This window comes from Aotus nancymaae, unplaced genomic scaffold, assembly GCF_030222135.1.
Source record: "Aotus nancymaae isolate 86718 unplaced genomic scaffold, 86718_ANA_hifiasm-v0.15.2.pri h1tg000022l_1, whole genome shotgun sequence".
Lineage (NCBI taxonomy): Eukaryota > Metazoa > Chordata > Mammalia > Primates > Aotidae > Aotus > Aotus nancymaae.
The window spans coordinates 47,244,500-47,266,755 of NW_026988435.1; the positions used below are offsets into that span (position 1 = coordinate 47,244,500).

The 22,256-nt window shown below is 52.1% G+C and overlaps 1 protein-coding gene across 1 annotated transcript; it reads right to left on the bottom strand.

Annotated features, from left to right (window-relative positions):
- Positions 1-2,201: 2,201 nt before the first annotated feature.
- On the bottom strand, positions 2,202-22,256 carry PTTG1IP (PTTG1 interacting protein). The gene is made up of 6 exons (XM_012444398.3): positions 22,073-22,256; positions 13,449-13,501; positions 11,067-11,175; positions 6,544-6,715; positions 5,622-5,668; positions 2,202-2,342 (listed from the first exon to the last, which is right to left on the bottom strand). The coding sequence occupies exons 1-6, from the start codon at positions 22,185-22,187 to the stop codon at positions 2,296-2,298; spliced, it is 543 nt and encodes a 180-aa protein (XP_012299821.1). The 5' UTR covers positions 22,188-22,256; the 3' UTR covers positions 2,202-2,295.

A 22,256-nucleotide genomic window follows, 5' to 3' on the forward strand; every position in this document is an offset into this window, starting at 1 on the left:
GTGCATGTCACGTGGTGGGGCCAAGGCTGCCCTTCTCGAAGGCAGCCCTGCTTTCTCCCCGGGACCTCACACCAGTGTGAGTGGAGGGCATGCGGTGGGTAGGGCAGCTACGGAGGGCAGAGGCGACCAAGATCTCCCCTGCGGGGCAGGCCTATGAGGACGGTTTCAGGACACAGCCTGGTCCGTTCTGTCAGCCACAGGCATTTAGTCTGGAGACTGCCCCGGCGTCCCGTGACGGGTCAGAGGCCCGGCTTTACCCACAGAAGCCTCCCAGCATTCCAGGCAGCACGTCGACAGCACTGAGATGAAGACGGGAACACAAAGTGTATTAAACACACACAGGTATTAAACCGCTTTATTGGAAACTGGTTAAAAATTAAGGCACTCCAAGCTTCATGGTTTCCTTGAGGTTACAGTGTTGTGGCTGCTCTTAGTATACTTCAGAAAAAAGCAGATGGACTAAGACCAACCTCCTGGACGTGGGTTTCCATGCCGAACACAAGGATTAACTATACTGTATTTAACAACCAAGCTCTACCTTCAGCTCGGCAACCTACATGCAGGAAACTGACTTTGCATACACTACTGTATTCACACAAAGTTCGTTAAAGTCTATTAGGAAGTTTCTTTTATGCATAAACAATACAAAGTCCAATTTTGATGGCTGCTATAAAATACGTAGGAATCTCTGTAGTACTTTGCTACGAATGCCCAAGAAGTCAGAGAAATAAGCCTGGAGAACTGGGTACGGGTATATGCTCTGGAAATTTTAGGGTAGGAACGTTACTCTCGGTGAGATGTGCACGGCGAAAAGGCCGATCCAGCTGCTGGAGGATTCCTCAAGGCGTTCTGGGTCACGGTGCTCTGCCTGTGAACTTCATCTCATGCTGAAGACACTTTTCTCAGTTTCACGACTTTGAAGCACGAAAACGGAACGCGTCATTTATCTCAGGTGCTGTCGACCAACTTTCCCAAAGTGAAGTGTTTTAAAATTCAAAGCAGTCTGGAGTGGGGACTACTTTCCAGCTTCATTAGGCAGTACTCTTCAGCTTCCCACATGCTGCTTCCCCTGCCGCGAAGCACGTGGTCGACTTACTAAAGCCGTGCATCCCAATTTTACAGAAACGTGGGGCAGGTCCAGCTGTGCGGGGTGCCTGCAGTGCCACTGGAGAGCTCCAGAGAAGCCCACTATGAAGGAAGTGCCCAGAACACCCTCGAGCCAGAGCGGCTGGAAGCTGGAGTGATCCCGTGAGGCAGGAGCACCAGCGCCTGCTGGGTGGTGTGGGGAGAGCCCTCAGCTGGCTCTGCACACCTGCTTCCGCGGCACGCGGCCCAGAGCCTGACCTGTGGACGGGCCTTTCTCTCTCCTTGGGGCGGACCTGCCGTCCCCAACGATCCCTAAATGGTCACCCCCCAGACAGCCCAACAGGCAGAAAGAGGACACCAACAGGGCTGGAGAGAGCGGCAGCGCCCTCCCCTGTCCTCCCCACACCGCCGGCACAGGAGCCCACTGGCACTCCAGAGGCATGCCCAACACCACAGGCGTAAGTGAAGCGTCGCAGGGAAAAACAGTCTCGTGTTCTAGTGAAGACACAAATTTTAAAAACTGTCCAAAAGGGGCCTGAATTTTTATATCAAAGTATTCTGGTGAAATCTTTCAAGTAGGGGAGAAAATCCAATAACTTTTTTTAAAGGTTTAAGTTTAGCAATTCCTCAATGCTATTTAGCACAGTTGAAGTTAGGAAGGGTAGATCCTTATCAGACTGTGTACTGGAGCCCTGTCATCAGCAGAAGCCACGTGAATCAACAGCTGTGAACACTCAAGACACGCGCACAAACGCTGTCCGTGGTTTTATGGGGAAATGACAATGGGAAATCGGCTTTCCATTGTTGCATGGAAGCTTGTTAGCGGACAGAGAGGACGCCGGGCTCTGCTGCTGCCCAGGAGACGGCACAGCCACAGCGCCGGGGCCGCCAGGCGGCTTGGTGTGCAGTCAGCTTACAAACTGAGAGGAGCAGTGGAATAGGCACATTTCCTCCTCCGAAACCCAAAACCCCAAAGGCTTCCTACTTCAAGTGACTAAATCTAGACATAAACAAGGAATCAAAGGTCACAAGTCTGCAGGGACAAGAGGAGGATTGTCCTTTAGGGGCAGTTCTCCGACCGCCTGTCCTGAAGGCTGCACTGGTCAAGGTCAGGAGGCCTCAAGGCCACGTGGTCTCCCGGCCGGGCTGTGCCGTGGAGTGTGCGCACCTCGCAGGAAGCTTCGGGACTGCCTGGCGTGTTGGAGCGTTTCAGTTGTTTTCAAATCTAGCATATGGGTTTTCTTCTTTAAACAGGCCTGAAAACAAAATACACTTGAATCATAAATTCATTCATTCAACCAGCAACAAAATTTTAAGAAGCCATACAGGCTAGTTTTCTAAGACTGACTGAGGCTGCAGCAACAGCGGGTGTGATAAGCAGGCTCCCATACTCTGCTTAACCTTTTCTGAAGTCCAACCATTTTAAACCTTAAAACTGAAATACAATTTACTAGAAACAAGAATTCTAACAGATCCTGAGAGACAGGCACTGATTTCCTGATGCTCAGCAAGGAAAATAAACGTAAGGCAAATATTTCCTCCCACAGTGCCTGGCTGAACAAAACGACCTTACTGTGTGCTTATAATTGCTCCCTAACCTTTGGAATTAAGGCTACAGAAAACTAAGACGACCGTCAATCTAACTCTCGAGTGCTATGACAGAACCGGGATGCAATGTGTGTTATCCGTGACAGTAACCCGTGGCACCTGCCCGAGGACCAGCAATGTTCCCTTTACGCTGCAGAGCACATGCACACACATACTCTCTCCCTTTCATTCTTTTTGAGATGGAGTTTCACTCTTGTCGCCCAGGCTGGAGTGCAACAGAATGCCTTGGCTCACCGCAACCTCCACGTCCCAGGTTCAAGTGTTTCTCCTGCCTCAGCCTCCTGGGTAGCTGGGGTTTTTAGTAGAGACCGGGTTTCTCCATGTTCGTCAGGCTGGTCTCGAACTCCTGAACTCAGGTGATTTGCCCACCTTGGCCTCCCAAAGTGCTGGGATTACAGGCGTGAGCCACTGCGCCCGGCCTCTCTCTCCCTTTAAAAATCTGTATTGTACACTAAAATTATCTGCAACAATTACGACAAAGCTTCCCACTGCAGCTATTCTGGGGGCTGGGTGGAGGAGGAGGTGGGGAAGCAGAGGATGGTGAGGAAGGGCCTGGCCTCGTCTCTTTCTTGCCTGTCGAGGAGGGCCCAGGCATCACGCTTTGGGAGATGGGAAAGAGTCAGCAGACACCAGCCGTAAGGAGGCTCGTTAAGGCCTCCCTGGAAAACTTGCTCCTGAGTGACTTCCAGTTTAGAGGAAACAGCAAAGCCAAAATAAGGTTTCTGCGTGTGCGCTGCTCTTTTAAATAATGCACCAGGTGGCCTCGTACTTTCTCCCACTCTCCCATCAGGAATTTCTTGGAATTCTTCTAACTAGCCGAGACTTCCCAAAGCACAGGCCATTCAATGGGCTTTATTACAAACTGGCACCAAAAGCTAATTTCATCAATGCAATTAAAGACCCAAATTAACCACCAAAATGGCAGGTGTAAGCGAATAAGGGCCCTGACACAGAAGACGCAGCTCCACCCAGAGCCCGGCTGGCCGCCCTCAGCCCCACACCCGCTGGGAGTCGGGGCACAGTAAAGGTCGAGCAAATTTAAACACGGGTTGCACTCGGCGATGACAAGCGCTGTGCAGTGTGTGAGTGTGCATGTGTGTGTGCGCGTGTGTGTGCGTGCGCGCGTGTGCGTGCGTGAGTGTGAGTGTGTGTGCGCGAGTGTGTGAGTGTGTGTGCGCGTGTGCGTGTGAGTGTGCGTGTGTGTATCCACCTCATCTTTTATTTACATTAACATTAATCAACATTAATCAGGTGCCAAAAAGCTCTTTCTGACTCTTCCGTTTCAGGGAAACCATGCTGCCTCCAGCCCGGGCCCGCACAGACGCTGCTGGGCCCAGGCTTCACCAACGCAGGCATGCACTCGCTGAGAAGGAGGAGGGCGACCTGGTGCTGCTCCTTGTGACAGTGGCACCCTGGTGCCTGGTCACTACCCATGACAGACACACTCCAGGAAACACAGGTGACGGAGGGGGCGGGGCAAGGACAAGGAGGCAGCGAAGGCTCCACTTTGGAGAACCCAGAGAGCCAGTGCGGCACCGCCCAAGCACGCGGCCCTCAGGAGACTGATGGACAGCAGCACGGGAAAAAGCCTCCATCAGCCACTGGGTGTCTCAAGACCAGCAGCCAAGGCGCCTCACGCCCCCGAGCCAATGCTTTGAGACCGGCAGGACCCACCTGGCCTCAGGTCACAGCATGGTCACATGGAGGTGACTTTCCGAGGAGGCCAGAACTCACAGGGAGGGGACATCCCAGCCAATGGGCAGAGGTACCCAGCATTTCCAGCCCAGGGCACCAGCAGCATGGGGCCTCTACAGACCCCACGAGAGGAAAACGAGCCTCTGGGGCTACGACGCCCATCACCCGTGCCCGAGAGAGGTGCTGCGCACAGTGCTGCTGGGCTTCGCAGTAACACCCCCGGCAGATGACGGACAGCGCTGCACGCCCCCGAGGGCGGGGCCCTGAAGCACCACAAACACATGAAACTCGCTAACACAGACAGAGCTTAAAACAGCGCAGCAGCCAGAAAAGGCTCTGAAATTTTCCAGTTAGGTTTCAAGGAAAGCACAGGGTGCAGGACGACAGATTCCTGAGGACCACGGCTGCCATGAGCCCAGGGCCACACGCCTTGTACGGGCGAGGAGTCAGTTTCCACCAAGTCTGCGATGCCACACAACCAAACGCAGTGCGGGAGACGCTAATAATCTCTGCAGACTTTAAAATCAGTACACAGTCAACGAAGCAGGCCTAGGTGGTGGTGGTCAATGCCAAGCAGTGAACATCACGTGATCTGGGGGAGGATAGGTAATGTCACGTGTGTTTCCAATTCACTCCAACTAAAAACAAGGTTTACTTTTGGCAAATACATTCATTCTGGCTCCTCCAAAGCTCCCCCTCAAAATCTCTCCAGACACAAGCAAACAACAGAGCACCAAGGCTGGGCAAGAGGGAGCAGGGCCTGTGCCAGGCAATTCTCGGAAGGAGCTCCTGCCACACTCAGAAGATGGCAACCAGCATTGCTCCCGAGGGTGAGTGGCCGTCCCGAAACAAAGGCGGAAAGGCAGGAGGCACCTCGGTTACGTAGGCGCACCCCACGGGAAGCCAAACACGACGGCGGAACAGCTGAGACTTCCAGCCCAGAGGTCTTGTGACTTGATAAGCAAACAGGTACCAGGGAAAACAGACTCATAAAGACAACTGGCTGAGATAAAAATATTCCTAGGAGCGAGTTCACCGCAGCACCGCCGGGGACAACGCCAGCTGCTCCTCTCTGAGACGTAGTTCTGCACCCCAATCTCAGGCCCCACCGGCGCTTGGTTCTGTTCCGACGGGTGAACCCACAGCCCGGTGTCAGGCCCCACTGGCACTAACGAGGACCAAGACGCGGCATCGCCTCCCAAGCTGTCCGAAGGGGCTGGACCAGTCCTTACCATACTTTTTTCTGATTTCATCATGTCTTGTCTTCATCTCTGCTCTCCTAAAACACGGAGAAACGTGATTAGCACCAAGCTACAGCATTCAGTTAACTGCAAGACACGCCCTTCCGTGTCCCTCGGGAGGGGCTGCAGGTTTCTTCTGGTGGCTTCCCTCCAGTTCCCAGAGTGAAACCAGGGTAGGGACCCACGAGGACAGGCAGGGTGACAACGAACCCAGTCTTCCAAGGCTATTCCAATGTATTATCTATTCTTTTCAATAAAAGCAATTCGAATGTCTAATACTGTGAATTTTAAAAAGCTTTTTTCATACAGAAAAAAAACCACTGATGAGTAAAAATCGTACAGCAGGTTCTGAAGAGGGTTAGGAAATGCGCTCGTCAGCTTTTACTTAGTAGCATGTGACTTCAAGGTGGATACATGGAAAATCTGTCCCGCCTCCACCCTCACCAGCCGCCAGCTTGACGCCCTTGCCCGGTGTGGCTGACACCACCTCCTCCCAGGGCTACCCAACAGCCCCAGCACACAGGAGAGTACTGTGTCACCAGGGAATGGTGACAGGACAGCCAACCTGTCCACAGGCAGACGCTGTCCCCTCTGAGCCTCGGCTTGCTCCTGACACATGGAGGGCCTGGACCAGCCGCCTTAGCAGCCGTAACAGACCCGTGACGCCGCAGACGCGAGCCTTGTTGCACAGACTGGAGGAAGGAAGCCTGTGAAAGCAAGGTCCACGGCCACCGCCGGGCTCCCACCCTGTTCTCACTCTCCGCCACGACCTAGAAGATCCCCTCGGTGCTACACACATTCTTAATTTCTAAAACCTGAGGAAAACTCAGGATGTATACACGTGGCTCCCACAGCCTGGCAGATGTGAATCCCCTTGAGGTGAACTTCTTCCCAGAGGGCATCGCGACCTCACCGTTCCTCCTGCCGTATCCGCCTCTCCTCCCGCTCACGCATGGCCTTCTCCTCGCTCCTGTCCGGCTTCCGGCTCCTCTTCCTCCTGCAGCAGCAGCAGCAGCAGACGGCGACGCCCAGGAGGAAGGCTCCCCCGACCACGGACATGGTGATGATCAGCGCTTCAAAGTTCACTGGAGAGTCATACACCGCGAGTTAGGGCCGCCACAGACACAGAAGCACCCCGGGCAGCACCCTTCCCTTGTCCCTGGGGATCATCTCAGAACACGGGAGCATTAAGTAGGAAACGCCTCGGCCCAGCTGCTGGCTCCCAGGGTGTGGAGAGCCTGTGGCCCTGCACCCACCCCACAGCGTCTGGCCCTCTCTGAGCCTCCTTTCAGCCACCGGTGCGTATCTGTGACTTACCACTTATGGATTAACCACGATGAACTGAAGTGACAAGGTATTCTTCTCACTTGAGTTTGAAAAGGTATTTGAAGCATGAGAAAAGTTAACTAAACCAGAATTCTAAGCTGTATATTAGACTCTCCTAAGACATTCTAAACTCATAGAAACGGAGGCGAAGCCTGATGCAGCTTTGTTTTTTATTTAAACCAAAGTCAAGAACATTACAATTATTTACAAGAGAAAGAAACTCTCAGGGCACAGACTGACTGCCAGATTCAAAAGGAATGACCGGGGAGGGGCGGACCAGGCCATGGAACAAGACGGGGTCATCTTCAAATCTGAATATTTTGGGTTCCCTGGGGTTGAAAAATGGCCAATCAGTACCAAACACTAATGATTTCCGTAACCAACCTTCAGAGACACATGCAAATTTAAAACAAATCTTACTATTCAACTTCTTTTAAAGATCTATAAATTAAAATCAGCCAAGATTTTTCCATTCAGTTCAAACCAGAGCCAATTAGAAAATACCCTAACACTGCTCTGCAAATGGGTTTTCAATCATCCAGTTCAAACAGCCTACTTGGCTGGAACACCTATAATCCCAGCACTGTGGGAGGCCGGAACAAGAGGAGTTCAACACCAGCCTGGCCAACAAAGTGAGCCCCACCCCTGCCCATTTCTACACAAACTTTCACAAAATTAGCTGGATGCGGTGGCATGCACGTCTGGTCCTGGCGACATGGGAGGCTGAGGAGGGAGGATCGCTTGGGCTCCAGAGGTTGAGGCTGCAATGAGCCATGCCTGCACTACTGCACTCCAACCTGGGCAGCACAGCAAGACACTGTCTCGAAAAAAACCGGAAAACACCCACCCAGCCTCCTGAAGATGGCTTTATGAGCAAACTCCCCTGGGCAGTAGATGACCTGTGATTCACTCCGTTTGTAACTCTAGTTAGTAGCTGTGCCACACCACAGGTGAGAGCCTCTGACCTCCAGGGGCTGCATGGAGGCAGAGGGCCAGCCTCTGGGATTCCCTTGGTTTGGCCCTTTGCTGCCGTGTGCCCTGAGATACATTCTAGTGGGTTACTTGTTTAATAGAACTCATTTTTTAGTAGATTAAACTAGTTTGAAAATCAGGAATGGGAGTTACATCTGATCAAATGCCTTTTGAGCTTCTAATTCTGTGTTTTTTCTTTCTCTGAACCATTCTGGAAATAGAGAATTGCAAACATTATACTAATAGGGAGAACTAGAGAGGGGACCTTCCTTGGCAGAAGATGTCATTTTTTTTTTTTTGAGACGGAGTTTTGCTCTTGTTGCCCAGGCTGGAGTGCAATGGCACGATCTTGGCTCACTGCAACCCCCACCTCCCGGGTTCAAGCAATTCTCCTGCCTCAGCCTCCCGAGTAGCTGGGATTACAGGCACGCGCCACCACTTAGCTAATTCTGTATTTTTTAAATAGAGACAGGGTTTGATCATGTTGGCCAGGCTGGTGTTGAACTCCTGACCTCAAGTGATGCACCCACCTTGGCCTCCCAAAGTGCTGGGATTACAGGCATGTGCCACTGCGCCTGGCTAAAGATGTCATTTTTTGACTGGAGAACTCCAGAAAAATCAACTAAAAAACCCAATGAGATTAACAAGATGGCTGGCCCTAAAACATATCTACCCCTCCTCAGACAGCTTTTCTGATTAGCAGCTAAAACTAGTTAAAAACAAACAGAAATACTGTCATAATGGGAAACAAATTTAGGGCTCCTTTTTGCTGATTCTAGAGGGTAAAACCCAGGAAGAACTTGAACCTGAACCAGAGGATGCAGGAGAGACCTGGCAAAGAGAGGCATCTTTGTCTCTGGACGAGCAGCCAACCAAGTGAGCGTGTATTTTAGGTCATTACAATTAAAGCTCCAAAACCATTTTGCCTAGAACCGGATAAATGGTTCTGAAGTTATTTGTAAGAATAAATAGGGGTCTGTGGTGCAAGACCTAAAATTAGTATCATGTGCACTGTGGGATCTGGTGAAACCAGGAGGGCCCTGAGGGCCCAGCCACGAGTTCTCCTCCCCACTCAGGTCCTGTGGACAAGGTTGGACAAGGTCCCGGCTCAGACAGCCTCTTGCTCCCCCTGGCAGGTCAGGCACACTTCCTGCTTCTCCCAGAGTAGCGGGTATCTCAGTTCCCTCTCAGCCTCAGAACTAACCAGAGAAGCTCATCGCACCCCACCCTCCTGTGACGACGCAGCTGCCTCCCGAGCCCAGGCCTGTTCCCCTGCATGACCCTGTGTGGCGTGTGGCGCCCCTCCCTGCTGTGACTGTGACTGATCACCTGCTGCCGCTCTCACGTGCCGGGGTGAGTGTTGTGTATCCATCCATTTCTGTAGCCTAGCGTGGGAATTTCATTTCACAAGAGAATTGTCAAAAACGCCCACTATGTGTAAAGGTGCTCAACGTGACCGACAAGTCGCTGCAGAAATGCAAATGAGAAGCACAAGACACATACACACCCACTAGATGGACTAAAATTAGGGCGGCTGGTTACCCGAAACGTCGGGAGGGATGTGGAGCAACCAAGCCCCACACTGCCTGGAGGAGGCCAAACTGGCACAGCTACTCCAAACGCTAAACACAAACACGCGCCGTGACTTGGCAACTCCGCCGCCCACCTCCAGAGACGTGAGCGCCTGTGTCAGCGCCAACACCACCACTCCCAGCAGCACTACAGAGACCCAGACGTCCTGAGCGGCGCGTGGCTGAACAGCTGTGCGGGACACTGCACGAGACTGACATGAACTCGGACATGTGCTGAATAAACAGTCAGAGAAAGGACAGGGCTTCCTCCACATGAGGGCTAGGAACCAGTGACATCAATCTGCGATGGGAAGTCAGTCAGCGGCCCCTGTGGAGGTCTTACAGGAATGGGGAAGAGTCCTGAAGTCCTACCTATGTTGCTGTGAGTGGTGATAACGTGGTGATAAGGATTGCAAAACTGCATTGAATATATGTATGTGCACCTGTGTGCATTACACAGACTCTAAACCATGGTCCACAAACTTCATCAGAAGCTATGTGCCATTAAAAACACCTCACGGCCAGGTGTTCCAAAGGGCAAGGCTCCTCAGGTCCAGCAGCTGTCTCTACAGAGTGGTCATTAAGAGAAGTTCCATGGAAGGGACGAGGCTAGGGCGAAGCAGGCGTGACCAGGCCTTGGGCAGACATGACAGGAAAACTCATGACATGATGGGCACATGCATGCCTGTCACAAACACACGTGCATCACACATGAAGGTACACGCACCCACCACCACCACCCCCTGCCAGACATCCCACGATGCGACCGCCGCCCCCACACGAACCTCTGCATTCCCCAGGGCCTCAGCACCAGCAACAGGTTGTTTCAGAGGGAGACTGACAGGTTTGGAAATGGAAACCAATTCGAAGCGTGATATTTAAGACGGAAGTTGCAGGGGGATCCAAGATGCAAATAAACAAAAAGAATCATCAAAACACCTTAAGAAAATATTGGCTCCTTTACAAAGCTTAGGAAGCCTATGTATTACCCCCAAACCTGAGGCCTAAAAGATTAAATTCAACTACACAATAATGAGTTCCAGGTATCAAAACACACCACAGACTGATTTAAAAGGCAAACTAGGAAACAATCTGAATCTCACAAGAGCTGATCTCCCTAATTTAAAAAGCCTGGAAAATCAAATACACAAAGATATACATACAAAAAAAGAGGCCTGTGTGCACGCTAAGCAAGGATTCTTAAGCTGGGAAAAGGAGATTCTAGAGGAATTCACAGATGAGTGTCAAGGGTGACGTATGAAGAAAACATACTATGCAGAGAAGTCAAAAACGCTGCCCTCAAACTCACCCTTCCCCTGACCCTTCCGTAACATCGTGAGGCAGAGCTCAGTGCTGGGGCTGACAACCTTGGAAGGCGTCTTCCCGGCTCCCAGGGAGCCCGAGGCTGCTTTCCCAGTCACCAGATCAGCCCTGCCTTCCCGATGCCTTGCTGGGAGTCACAAAGCTACTGGCAGCACATTTTCAGCAACTTCTGCTAATTGAGCACATACTACTGTTTTCAAAGAAGCATCGATTTTGCAAGAAGCAAATGAAAACAACGACTTACCCCAACAGACTCCCCAGCGTGCAGAGCTCAATTTACAAAGGGAAGCAGGTGGCAAGACGTTTTTAACTGGGTAGTCCAGACATGCCTTGTTGGTGTTACACCAAAGACACTGAAAGAGACCAACGTTACATAAATGTTAGAAACGCAGTAGAAACAGCCCAGGCTCTGCCCACAGCCCGCCAGTGCCGCCATCGCTCTGTGAATAGCCGTCAGGCTCAGCCTCCCACCTCCCATCTCGTCCCTGCCTTCGGTCCACACCCAGCACGGCGGCCAGCAGCCCTGTCAGCTCTCCACAGACTCACCCAAGGCCTGCGTCACTCAGACCTCTTCCACAAGTCACCCTGCTGAGGCCATGGGGCCTCCGTGCTGCTCCTGAGTGTTGCCAACCCCCACCCCCTGCTCACAGCCTCTGCTCAGCCTGCCTGTTCTGTCTGGAGTACTCAATCCACATCTGTGTGGCTCCCCACCAACTGGACAAGCCCTGCCCCGACCAACCGACTGAACACTGCGGCCCGCCTCCGCCACCCCTCCCTCACCTCCCCACACGCTGAGCACCTGGGCACCATATCCACCATGTTCTGTGTGCCTGAGGGCAGGCATCTGTGCACTTCACTGGCTGAAGTATCCCCAGAACACAGAACACAGCCCGGCCCATCACAGGTACTCACTGAGTTTGTGTTGAACGGACTTTGGTGAGCATGGCCACCATTTGCGGAGACCTACAGCCCACTACTGCCTCAGGAACACAAACACAGCCCACCACAGCCTCTCTTCCAACACGCAGGGTCCTCTTGAGGCCTTCCAGGCACGGGCACCTCCTTCCAGAAACCTCCTGTGTGCCCAAGAGCACACCTACACATGCCCGAAGCTGGCCGCGAGGAAAGCGGCCCTCTGCACCGCCCTGTCTGGGTTCAGAGCTGCAGTCAGGCCTTCAGCCCTTCTGGACCGGCCCCATCCACAACGACCTGGGCAAGTCCCTCGGCCGCCTCAGCCATGAGATGGCTGTCGTCACCACACCCCGCCCAGGGCACTTCAGCAAAAACGCTCTCTAGGCCACAAAGCCACATGCAACAGTGAGCTATGTTTAAGGCTGACATGACTTCCAATGGAAAAATCCAGAGACTAAAAAGAAGCACCATGCAGAAAATGCACCAGGACCAGACGCATTAGAGCAAGTTCAACATCACCAATGTCAAGATTTGAAACCACAGAAACAGCATCTTTCACTTTTTTATTCAGAAATCAAGTATCCACTCGAGTCCCACAAACGGACGAAGTATGTGTCAAGCCTGCGCCACAGCCTCGTGGAGTAAGAACTGATGTTTAAGAACACGGCTCAGGCCTTAGACTGGAAGTCATCTAATACATCTTTCCCAGCCTGCCTCGTGGCATCACGCCTCACTGTCGGGGAAAGGAAACCTCGGCTCTGCAGTTCTCAACACCTGGTAAACCCCGGACTGGAAGGGGCAGGGGGTGGCCTCTCAGCAATCCTAAGAAAAAGTCCCACTGTTTTCTGTGGGATGCTGTTCCCACCCGCCGCGGGCCTGCCCTCAGGTTCCCACACTGACTTCACGGTGCCGCGAGGAGGCTCTAACTTTAGGTGCTGCTGAACCAAGAGCTCCATGGCAAGACGAGCCTAAGAGGCGCCCACCAGGCTGGCCCGGGAGCGGGCCCCACGCAGAGAAAGCCGGAGGACCCTGCTCACACGCCTTTCACAAGACCTGCAGTGTGATGCTGCTTCCCCGCCATGGTAGCTCCTTCTCCCAGAAGGACGTCTACATCAGACTCCATCGGGAAGACACCCCGGGGAGGCTCGGGCCCCGTCTCAGAGTCTTAGGGAACTTTGCTCCAGACTGCTACCCTCTTGCTGAAGGTCACACAGGTATTTAAAAAACCCAGGACAACACCCAAACCTTTTGATCATGACCAAAGAATGCTACGGACGGCCTGGCCCACTGGCCTCTCTCCCTTGCTGTGCCCCTTCCAATCCAGTGTGAGCAGCTCAGAAAGCAGCCTCTGCTGCAGCCCTTCCCAGCCGGGGAAAACACAGGCTCACAGCTTTGGGGTGCAGGTTCCAGCTTTACGGACCTCCCAATTTCTCCACAGGGGCCTTGTTAGGAAAGCTGACCCCAAAGTGCAGAGCACACAGCATGGCCCCATCTGCTCAGGAGTGAAATTATGGATACTGATCATGCTCAGGCAGTAGCTCAGTTTTCATGAGAAGGTTTCATATGCCTGAAAGGGCTAAAATAACGTTTAAGAAACATCATAAAACACCCCCCCGTCCCAAACAACAGAGCTCTCCTAATATCCAGGCGACTCCCCGGACTTGGAGAAAGCCCGTGTGCCTTTGGACGGCACTCTAGTCCGCATGCGACTTACGGAGACGTTCTTCAGGCACTCTTCACAGGTTCTGTTTGTGTTCTGAGAGCATGCTGCAGGGGAGAGGCAAGAGACAAGTCAGTCACTGAGAATCAGGCAATGGAAATGTTAGTCCAGCAGGGCAGGGTGGGCACCAGTGAGGGACGTGGCACCAAGAACCTGAGACTTGGAATTACCAAGTGAAGGTCCTCTCCCTGAGCCCCTGCTGCTAACAAGCCTTCTTCAAGAGGTCTGGAACGAGCATTCGGGAATCCCGCTGCAGGCAGGATGAACGTGCGGCTCCTGTCTGCAAGGGCTCTCCTGGGAGGGAAGAGTCCCAACACAGAAGACTGTTTCAGATGTCTCTGCGAGAGAAGGTGCGCCCATGGCTGTGTAATCACTAACCACGAACCCACTGGGACCTTCCCGCTCATCAGCAAGCACTCTTCAGGGTACCAGAGCCTCCGTCCAAGGCCAGAGCACCAGTGACGTTGCCAAGCAGCACGCTCGTGTCTTCGGACTCACCTACGGAGCTCATGTGACGAAGCAAGGTCTCAGTTCCCTGGCAGCCTCACCCCAGACTGGGCTATGCTCCCTGTACCAAGAAGGCCTGGCATGCCAGCCTGCGCCAATCGTGCAGAACACCCTGGGACTCTGCCCACTACTCACATCACTGCTGCTAAGGAAAGGGTGAAACTCCACACAGCCAACAGCTCTGGAACTCAAGCCAATCAGAAGCAAGAGCTACTGCATGAGTAACTTCCAACACACAACCAAGCTGACTGCCCACTCCCCGAATCCCTTAAAACACACACACACCGCGAACTGCAAAGAGCTCTGTGCCCGTCACCAGCCACCAGAGAAATGCAAATTAAAACTACAGTGACAGATGACTGCACACCCACCACAGCGGCTGCATTTAAATAAATGATTTAATACCAAATGTTGGCAAGGATGTACAGCGACGGACCTCTCGCGGTGCTGGTGAAGTGTCAATGGCTCAACTATTTGCAAAGAAGGTCTGGCAGCTGCTCATAAGCAAACACGCAACCACCTACAACTCAGCAATTCCACTCTTATTATTTCTTCCAGGACAGAGGGGGCCTGCATCCACAGACAGGCCTGCGCGGGAACGCTGTGTGACAGCCCCAAGCTGAACACAGCCCAGATGTCGCTCCGCAGGAGGTGGACAGGCTGGAACACTCACACGATACAAGCAAGGCACCGAGCACAGCAAACACGTGGCTCCCGCAGGAAGGGATCTTCTGGAAAAGACATTCCAAACACAAAAGGCTGTTTGACGTGTCTCTCCTTTAGTGAGCCATGTGGCTGTGCAATCACTAACACCGTTCGGCAATAAAAAGAAATGAACTGCTCTGTGTAAAAGGTGGATGAGTCTGAAGCACATCACGTGAGTGAAAGGCGCCTTACACAGAGGACCCTACCGTGTGATGTGCAGCTCTGGAACAGGTGAGACTCACCTCCGGAGGGAGGAGGGCAATGGCTGCCTGGGGACAGCCGTGCGTGGGGAGGCTGAATCTTCCAGGTTGAGGGTCTGTCTGGGTCTGGGCTATGCAGGTGTAAGTCACTGGACAGTGCAATTAAGTTTCCCACGTTTTCCTGTATAAAAAATGTATCTCAAAAGAAAAAAAACAAGACAACTGCTGAACTCTGCTCCCTGACAGGCACGGCGAAGGCGGGGACGTGCGCTCATGTCTGTGACTGACACGCAGGTGTGGAAGGCTGTGGGGGACACCTGGACAAATGCGACACACCAAAGCGTGGCCACGGCTTAGGTGGCAGGTACCCCAGCGCGCACCACAAACCCTCTTGGCTTTGCTGTACGTGTGAAGAGCTTCATGATGAATGGAGGGAAAAGAGCTTTAGCTTTAAGTTACAATGTCACTCATTACATTTACCAAGAGGGACTAATAATTACAGAGTCCACTGTTGGGGTCCTTCTATTTAGCAGTGGAGTTCCACATCCTACTTTTCTAAATAAAACCCCACTTTATTTGAAATGAAAGCATATTTTGTCACGTGTTCTACAGCAGTTACCACTAAGTAGCACTTATTCAGCCCCAGGGAGGTAAAGAAAATTGACAACCAGTGAAAAGCCTCATTTTCTTCAAGCACTGCTGAGAGGCAGGGTTACAGGTACTTTGATAGAACAGCACTGCTGATGTTTCCAAGTCCCCAGTGACTCGGTGCTGTGGGAGGAAGGGGCAACTGAGGCTGACAGTGGGCAAAGATCCCCGTGGGGCTGCAATGTGATGGGCGCCACGACAAACTCTTGATTTTAAAATTCGACTCCTAGCTCTGTCCACTGAAAGGGCCGAGAAAAGACAACGCCCAGTAGCAGAGGCATGCTTTTGGTGCCCAGGTCTTGCTTTATAGCTGCTGTTCTCCAATAACAGGAAGCAGAGCCCCTTGGAGAAATGGCTGATTCCAGAAGTGGGGCAGAAAGCAGACAAGATGAGCCACAGACAGCGTGCAGTGCCCGAGAGTGACATGGACACGAACGAATGGCAAGAGGACCCAAAAGCCAGCCTGCAGAGAGTCTTTCTGGCCAAATCTGGGCCAACTGAACACCAAAATAAATGATAACAATGTTATAAGTAGAATTTTTGATGCCACAAAAGAAGTAGCACTCGAACATAAATTTCCCCAGCAAGGCAATTTACTTCTGCAGAACGGTGTGTCTCACAGATGGAACAATGGGGAGCACACACCTGGACAACGAGGGGAAGGGGTTCTCATGTCTGACCGAGGTCGCCCCGACTGCTGTGTCGTTCCCCTATTGGCTACGGATAGACCACACAGTCTAGTTAACTCCGATTGGCTATTTTATTTTATTTTTTTGAGACGGAGTTTCGCTCTTGTTACCCAGGTTGGAGTGCAATGGTGCGATCTCGGCTCACCGCAACCTCCGCCTCCTGGGTTCAGGCAATTCTCCTGCCTCAGCCTCCTGAGTAGCTGGGATTACAGGCACGCGCCACCATGCCCAGCTAATTTTTTTTTGTATTTTTAGTAGAGACGGGGTTTCACCATGTTGACCAGGATGGTCTCGATCTCTTGACCTTGTGATCCACCCGCCTCGGCCTCCCAAAGTGCTGGGATTACAGGCGTGAGCCACTGCGCCCAGCGCCCGATTCACCATGTTGACCAGGATGGTCTCGATCTCTTGACCTTGTGATCCACCCGCCTCGGCCTCCCAAAGTGCTGGGATTACAGGCGTGAGCCACTGCGCCCAGCGCCCGATTGGCTATTTTAAAGGGAGCAGGGGTATGAGCTGGAGTGGAGGGGTGGGTAGTTTGGCGGGAAGGATGGTTACAGGGAGGTCAGAGCAGGTAAGCAGGGGTCAAAGCAGGTGACCAGGATGAGTCAGGACAGGGCAGGGGACCAGATATGAACTACTGATTACAACTGGTGGAAAAGGTTGTCGACTGAAACTACAAGGAAGTTAAACTTTAAAATAGAGAATCAAAGAATAAGAGAGCTGAACATGCTGACACGCCGATTCCTTGAAGAGAAACGTGGGGTTCACTCTATCTAACAGTCATGAACTCTAACCTCTAGAATCCATACTGACATGAAATAAAGAGAAGGCCAAGTGGCAAATGTTGAAGAAATGATGAGTTGAGAAGCCTCCATTTTACCAGCATCACAGTCAACACGAATGCAGGCAAGAATCCCCAGAGGATGCCAAGACCCTGGAGTCTGCCTGTAGACCTACAAGACAGTCTCAAAGCACCTCCCCACAGGTGAATCATTATTCATGCCTTGCAAGTGATCAGTCATCCCCACCATAACCCAGAACAACATGATGATGGGACGAAGTGACAGCATGTGCCTCCCGCGGGGCACTGAGAAGACATCATCACTGTGCCATGCTGCTGCCAAAGTGCACCTGAGTTAAATCAAAGGAAACACCTGGTAAGACCCCCTGAGGCTCCTTCCACAAACTGGCTTTCTGAAAACAAAGCCAGACTGAGGAACTAGTCTAGATCAATGGAGATTAAAGAGATAACAATTAAATCCAACTTGTGATCCTGGATTCTAGGTCGGGGGTGGGGGTGACAGGACATTGCTGGGGACTGGTAAAATTTGTATACGATTTGCCCTATTATAAATCAGGTATTCGATGATATTGTATCAATGTTACATATCCAGATTTTGATAATTATATGTATTTCAGTTACGCAGAAGAACGTCCTCCTTCTTAGGCGATATACTAAAGAATGTAGGGACAAAGGGCCACATTAGTAACTTACTCTCATATGGTTTGCTCAAAATAACAAGAAGCAATACAATTGTGATTTGTCAACTTACAATATATTCTTCAAATATAAGTAGAGATAGAGTCTTGCTGTGTCACCCAGGCTGGTCCCGAACTCCTGGCCCCAAGCAATCCTCCCACCTCAGCCACCCAAAGTGCGGGATTACAGGCATGAGTGACCGTGCCCAGCAAAATCAATTTTTAAAAATAAATAAAACACAAAAATTTTTATTATATATATATGTATATATATTTATTTATTTAAAACGAAGTCTTGCTTTGTCTCCCAGGCTGAAGTGCAGTGGTGCGATCTCAGCTCACTGCAACTTCTGCCTCCTGGGTTCAAGCAATTCTCCTGCCTCACCCGTCTGAGTAGCTGGGATTATAGGTATCTGCCACCATGCCTGGCTAATTTTTCTATTTTTAGTAGAGATGGGGTTTCATCATGTTGGCCAGGCTGGCCTTGAACACCTGACCTTGTGATCCACCCACCTCAGCCTCCCAAAGTGCTGGAATTACAGGTGTGAGCCACCGCGCCCAGCCATATCACAAACTTTTAAAATAACAACGAGATACAGAGAGGGAGTGCTAAAGCAAATGGAGCCAATGTTGAGAACGGAAGGGCGTTCAGGAGTTCACTGCACTATTCCTTCAACTTTCTGCACCTCTGAGGTCTTTCTAAATCCAACCTGGGCAAGGAGACAGAGGGTATGCCCAACGCACCGCTCGAGTCCCTTCTGAAGTCATCTACAAGGAAGGGTACGTGTGCTTCCTCTCCTCGGTCTAACAGTGGCTACAAGAGAGGGATGATGCCGTTCTCATTCACGGGGATTTTCATTTTTAAAGCTTCTTTCTGATAACTAGTCTTGTGTGAACTAAAAGAACTGAGCTCCAAGACACACACGCCATAAACTCCCAGACGTCTGGATTACAGGTCAATCTGAGTCAGCGGAGAGGCATGAGAGGAAGAGGCTGAGAAAAAACCACCCAACATTCCTCCCGCTCCCAGCAGGCCAAGAACAGGGAGGGTTTTCATCAATGTTTACAGTCCTCATGAAAATAACATCGAAGCTGGAAAAAGGTCATTCTATTCTGTCGTTTCAAAACACATCATCTTGCATAGTAAGAAAAGAAAGGTGTGGTGGCTCACGCCTGTAATCCCAGCACTCTGGGAGACCAAGGCAGGCAGATCACCTGAGGTCAGGAGTTGGAGACCGGCCTGGCCAACATGGTGAAACCCCATCTCTACTAAAAACACAAAAATTAGCTGGGCATGATGGCATGCACCTGTAATCCCAGCTACTTGGGAGGCTGAGGCAGGAGAATCGCTTGAACCTGAGAGGTGGAGGTTGCAGTGAGCTGAGATCACGCCACTGCACTCCAGCCTGGGAGACAGGGCAAGACTCCATCTGGAAAAGAGAAGAGAGAGAGAGAAGAGAAGAGGCATGAATCATTTGTTACTGCTTCAGACAAGCAGTGTTTATTTGTTTAAGAGATCACATCTCTCATCTCATCACGAGATACAGAAAAACTATGTGCTAGAAAACCACAGATCAAACCTGCCCTTGTGTTTCTTAAGTCTGAAAGTGACTGCCCCGACTTTTGAGGTCCTATGACTGCAAGACTTCAATTTAAACTCCATTTACCAATTTTTAAAGAACGTTCAGTCTCATCTGTTTCAGAAATTGAAGGAAAAAACGACAAAAAACGTTTTCTTCTGTCAGGAAACACTAACCTAACCCTAACCCTCCATGACCCATTTCAGCACTTTCCTGAAGTTTGGGGCAAGTCAGTAAATGCAGCAAGCACAAAGGAACACACCAGCGTGTGTAAGTATCTCCTCGTCGGGCACCTGTCACACGGCAGACCACAGGCTGCAGTCTCCACACTCATCAGCAGAACGAACCGCCAACAGGGGCACGGTGCCCACTCTGCACTGTGACAGAGGCATGGAAAACAACTACATCGCCAATTCCAAGGGAGAAAAGAGGGTAGATATGGAGACCAAAAAAGCCCACTATTTCAATAGAAAAGAAAGAGCTGAAGACCAGTAGTATCAACACTGAACCGTATGACACTGTAGCACTCTAGACAATTAGAAAGCCGTGCTTCTCAGGGTGAGAGGGGCAGTACAGACACCCCTCCACATCAGGAGTCCCCACTGCAGGAGCAGCCGGGTGGGACCCACCACCTGGGGGACCTGCACTGGCCACTACTGCACCAGCCATCAGGCAGCAGTCTGAGCTCCTTTTAGGGGTTATCTTTCCCCTAGATGAAGCTCTTGGATTGAGTCTGACCCCATACACAAATAAAGTGGGGCCCAAAAGGCCCTGTCTAGGTTGCTTTAATTTCAAGAATCTTGCTCTAAAGATCTTGAATACGCCATGGGCTCTTAATGTCTCACCTCCATTAAAACACATAAAAAGATGCGTCAAAGTGTTGGATTTGGATTGGTATGACGTATTCTTTAAATCCACAAAGTATCCTTGTAAAGAAAACAAAATGTTTTAAACATTGGTACTGTGGTCACATTCCCATAACTATGACAAGCAGTAAGAATCTCACACTAAGCAAGTACTCCGTGGGAAAAGGGGAGTTCTCCATGCTAGAAATAGCCCCTTTCTCCAAGGACAAGGGGCACACAGACACCAAGAGCGCTTGGTCAGTGAGTGCCAACATGACGTGGCACCATTCTTCCTATTTCAGGGGGTCCCCAGCGAGAGAAACCACAGTCCACCCACCAGGACTTGGTGATTAGGTGGTTACTAGAAGTGGAAGCAACCGAGGACAGCCTCCAAGTGGAGAAGGAAGTGCTTTTCAGCTGACACACCGAAGCGCAGTTCTGGATTAATTCCCAAACTGTCACGTCCACTCGTCCACAGCCACCTCTGCACCCTTCAGAACTGCGGAGCAGGAGGAATCAGAGTAGTCAAACAAAACCTCAGGGTTGCTTTCCTGACACTCCCACTTTAACAATGCAAGCAAACACACCCCTGAGCCACTGATAGAGTTTCCAGTGAATCACAAACTCTCCCCGCAGACGCCCATCTGTTTGTTGAAACGTATTCATTGCACATTTGTGCTCTGAACTCAATTTGGGCCAAAAGTTCCCAGTACGGTACCACTGGCCTCCTGGATTAACAAACTTCAAGGCAGCTGCATTGCTCACGTAACAAACAGTCCACTTGGAAGTAGACAAGAAGAAACAGTTAATTCTGCACTGGAATAAACACTCCATAAGGCCACATAAAGAAAAGGTGCTCTGCTATGCTAGAGTTGAAGAGAACCTCACAGAGCCTGGGCTAACATGAGTGGAGAAAAGTATCAGCCCCTCGAGCTGGGCCCAGGTCAACCCGAATTCTAAGGGTCAGGAAACTGAAGTTAGGGTGGCGCTATTACCCACCACTAGTGGTCACCCGGAAACTCCACACACAGAAGCCAGCACGACATTTCTGAAACAGGTCCAACCGTGACACTCCTCCGCTTAAAATCTTCTGGATTTTCCCGCAGCCCACCGGGCCCGGAGGCCCAGCCCCACAGGAAACCACCCTCCATAAACAGTCCCGGCTTCTGGAACTGAGTCTCATGTCATGCACTGTCCTCCACCAGCGCTCCCCTGGGCTCCCGCCCTAACTGCTGGTTTCTTGGTCAGCTTCCCGGGACTCAGCTCCTCTAGGACAGGAGCTCGGTCTGTCGGTCATCACTGTGGCCGCAGCGCCCGGCGCAGATGGGATAAACGAATGAGGAATGCCACCTGTGGGTCTGGACAGCGCAGAGCCGCACGCAGCCTGCTTCAAAATCAGATGCTCCCGCCCGGTTTGGGGAGGCTTTCCTTTCCAAGGCAGGAGACAACGGCGAGCGTTCGCTGCCGTGCAAGGAACTGCAGCCGGGAGGGAGTGGCGGCGGCGGCAGAGACACACCGGCCGCGGCCCCCACCACCCTCCAGGGGCCTGGGGCCGCCATCTCAGCAGGCCTCCGACCAGCTGTGCGCCCTCGAGCACCTCGTGGGCCGGCTTCCCGGCTAGGGATCGAACCCGAGGAGAGCCGTCTGGGGTCGCAGTGAGACCGCGGGTGCCAAGCGTCCCGCCTGCCGGGCGAGGGCCAACCCGCGGCCACGCGCGAGGAGCAGCCGCAGCGACGGGACGGAAACAAAGACAAAGACGAAGGCGGCTCTTCCCAGGCCCGCGGCCGCCAGACCGGCGTGACCCTCGGGATGCCTCCGCCAGGGCGCTGCCTGCGACCGTGCGCCCGGGCCGGCCACCGAGCCCAGCGCCGCGACCCGGACCCGGACCCCGACCCCGACCCCGACCCCGACCCCGACCCGGACCTGGACCTCCAGCCAACCCGCCCCCTTCGCGGCCCTCACCCGCTCCGGAAGGCTCCTGCGCAGCGGCCACCGAGATGAGCAGCAGGAGCAGCGCGGCGCCACCGAGGGGCAACATCCAGTATGGCGTCGGCCCGCGGGCCACTCTGGGCACCATGGTCGGCCTGTCGTTCGGTCAGTCAGCGACACCTTACAACTCCGATGCCAGCCTGAGCGATCTCTGCCC

Coding starts and splice junctions, on each gene's coding strand:
- PTTG1IP (XM_012444398.3), bottom strand. CDS start 22,187: ATGGTGCCCAGAGTGGCCCGCGGGCCGACGCCATACTGGATGTTGCCC. Junction 5,669..6,543: donor CGGATACGGCAGGAGGAACG/GTGAGGTCGCGA, acceptor TCCGTGTTTTAG/GAGAGCAGAGATGAAGACAA. Junction 2,343..5,621: donor TGAAATCAGAAAAAAGTATG/GTAAGGACTGGT, acceptor TTTTGTTTTCAG/GCCTGTTTAAAGAAGAAAAC.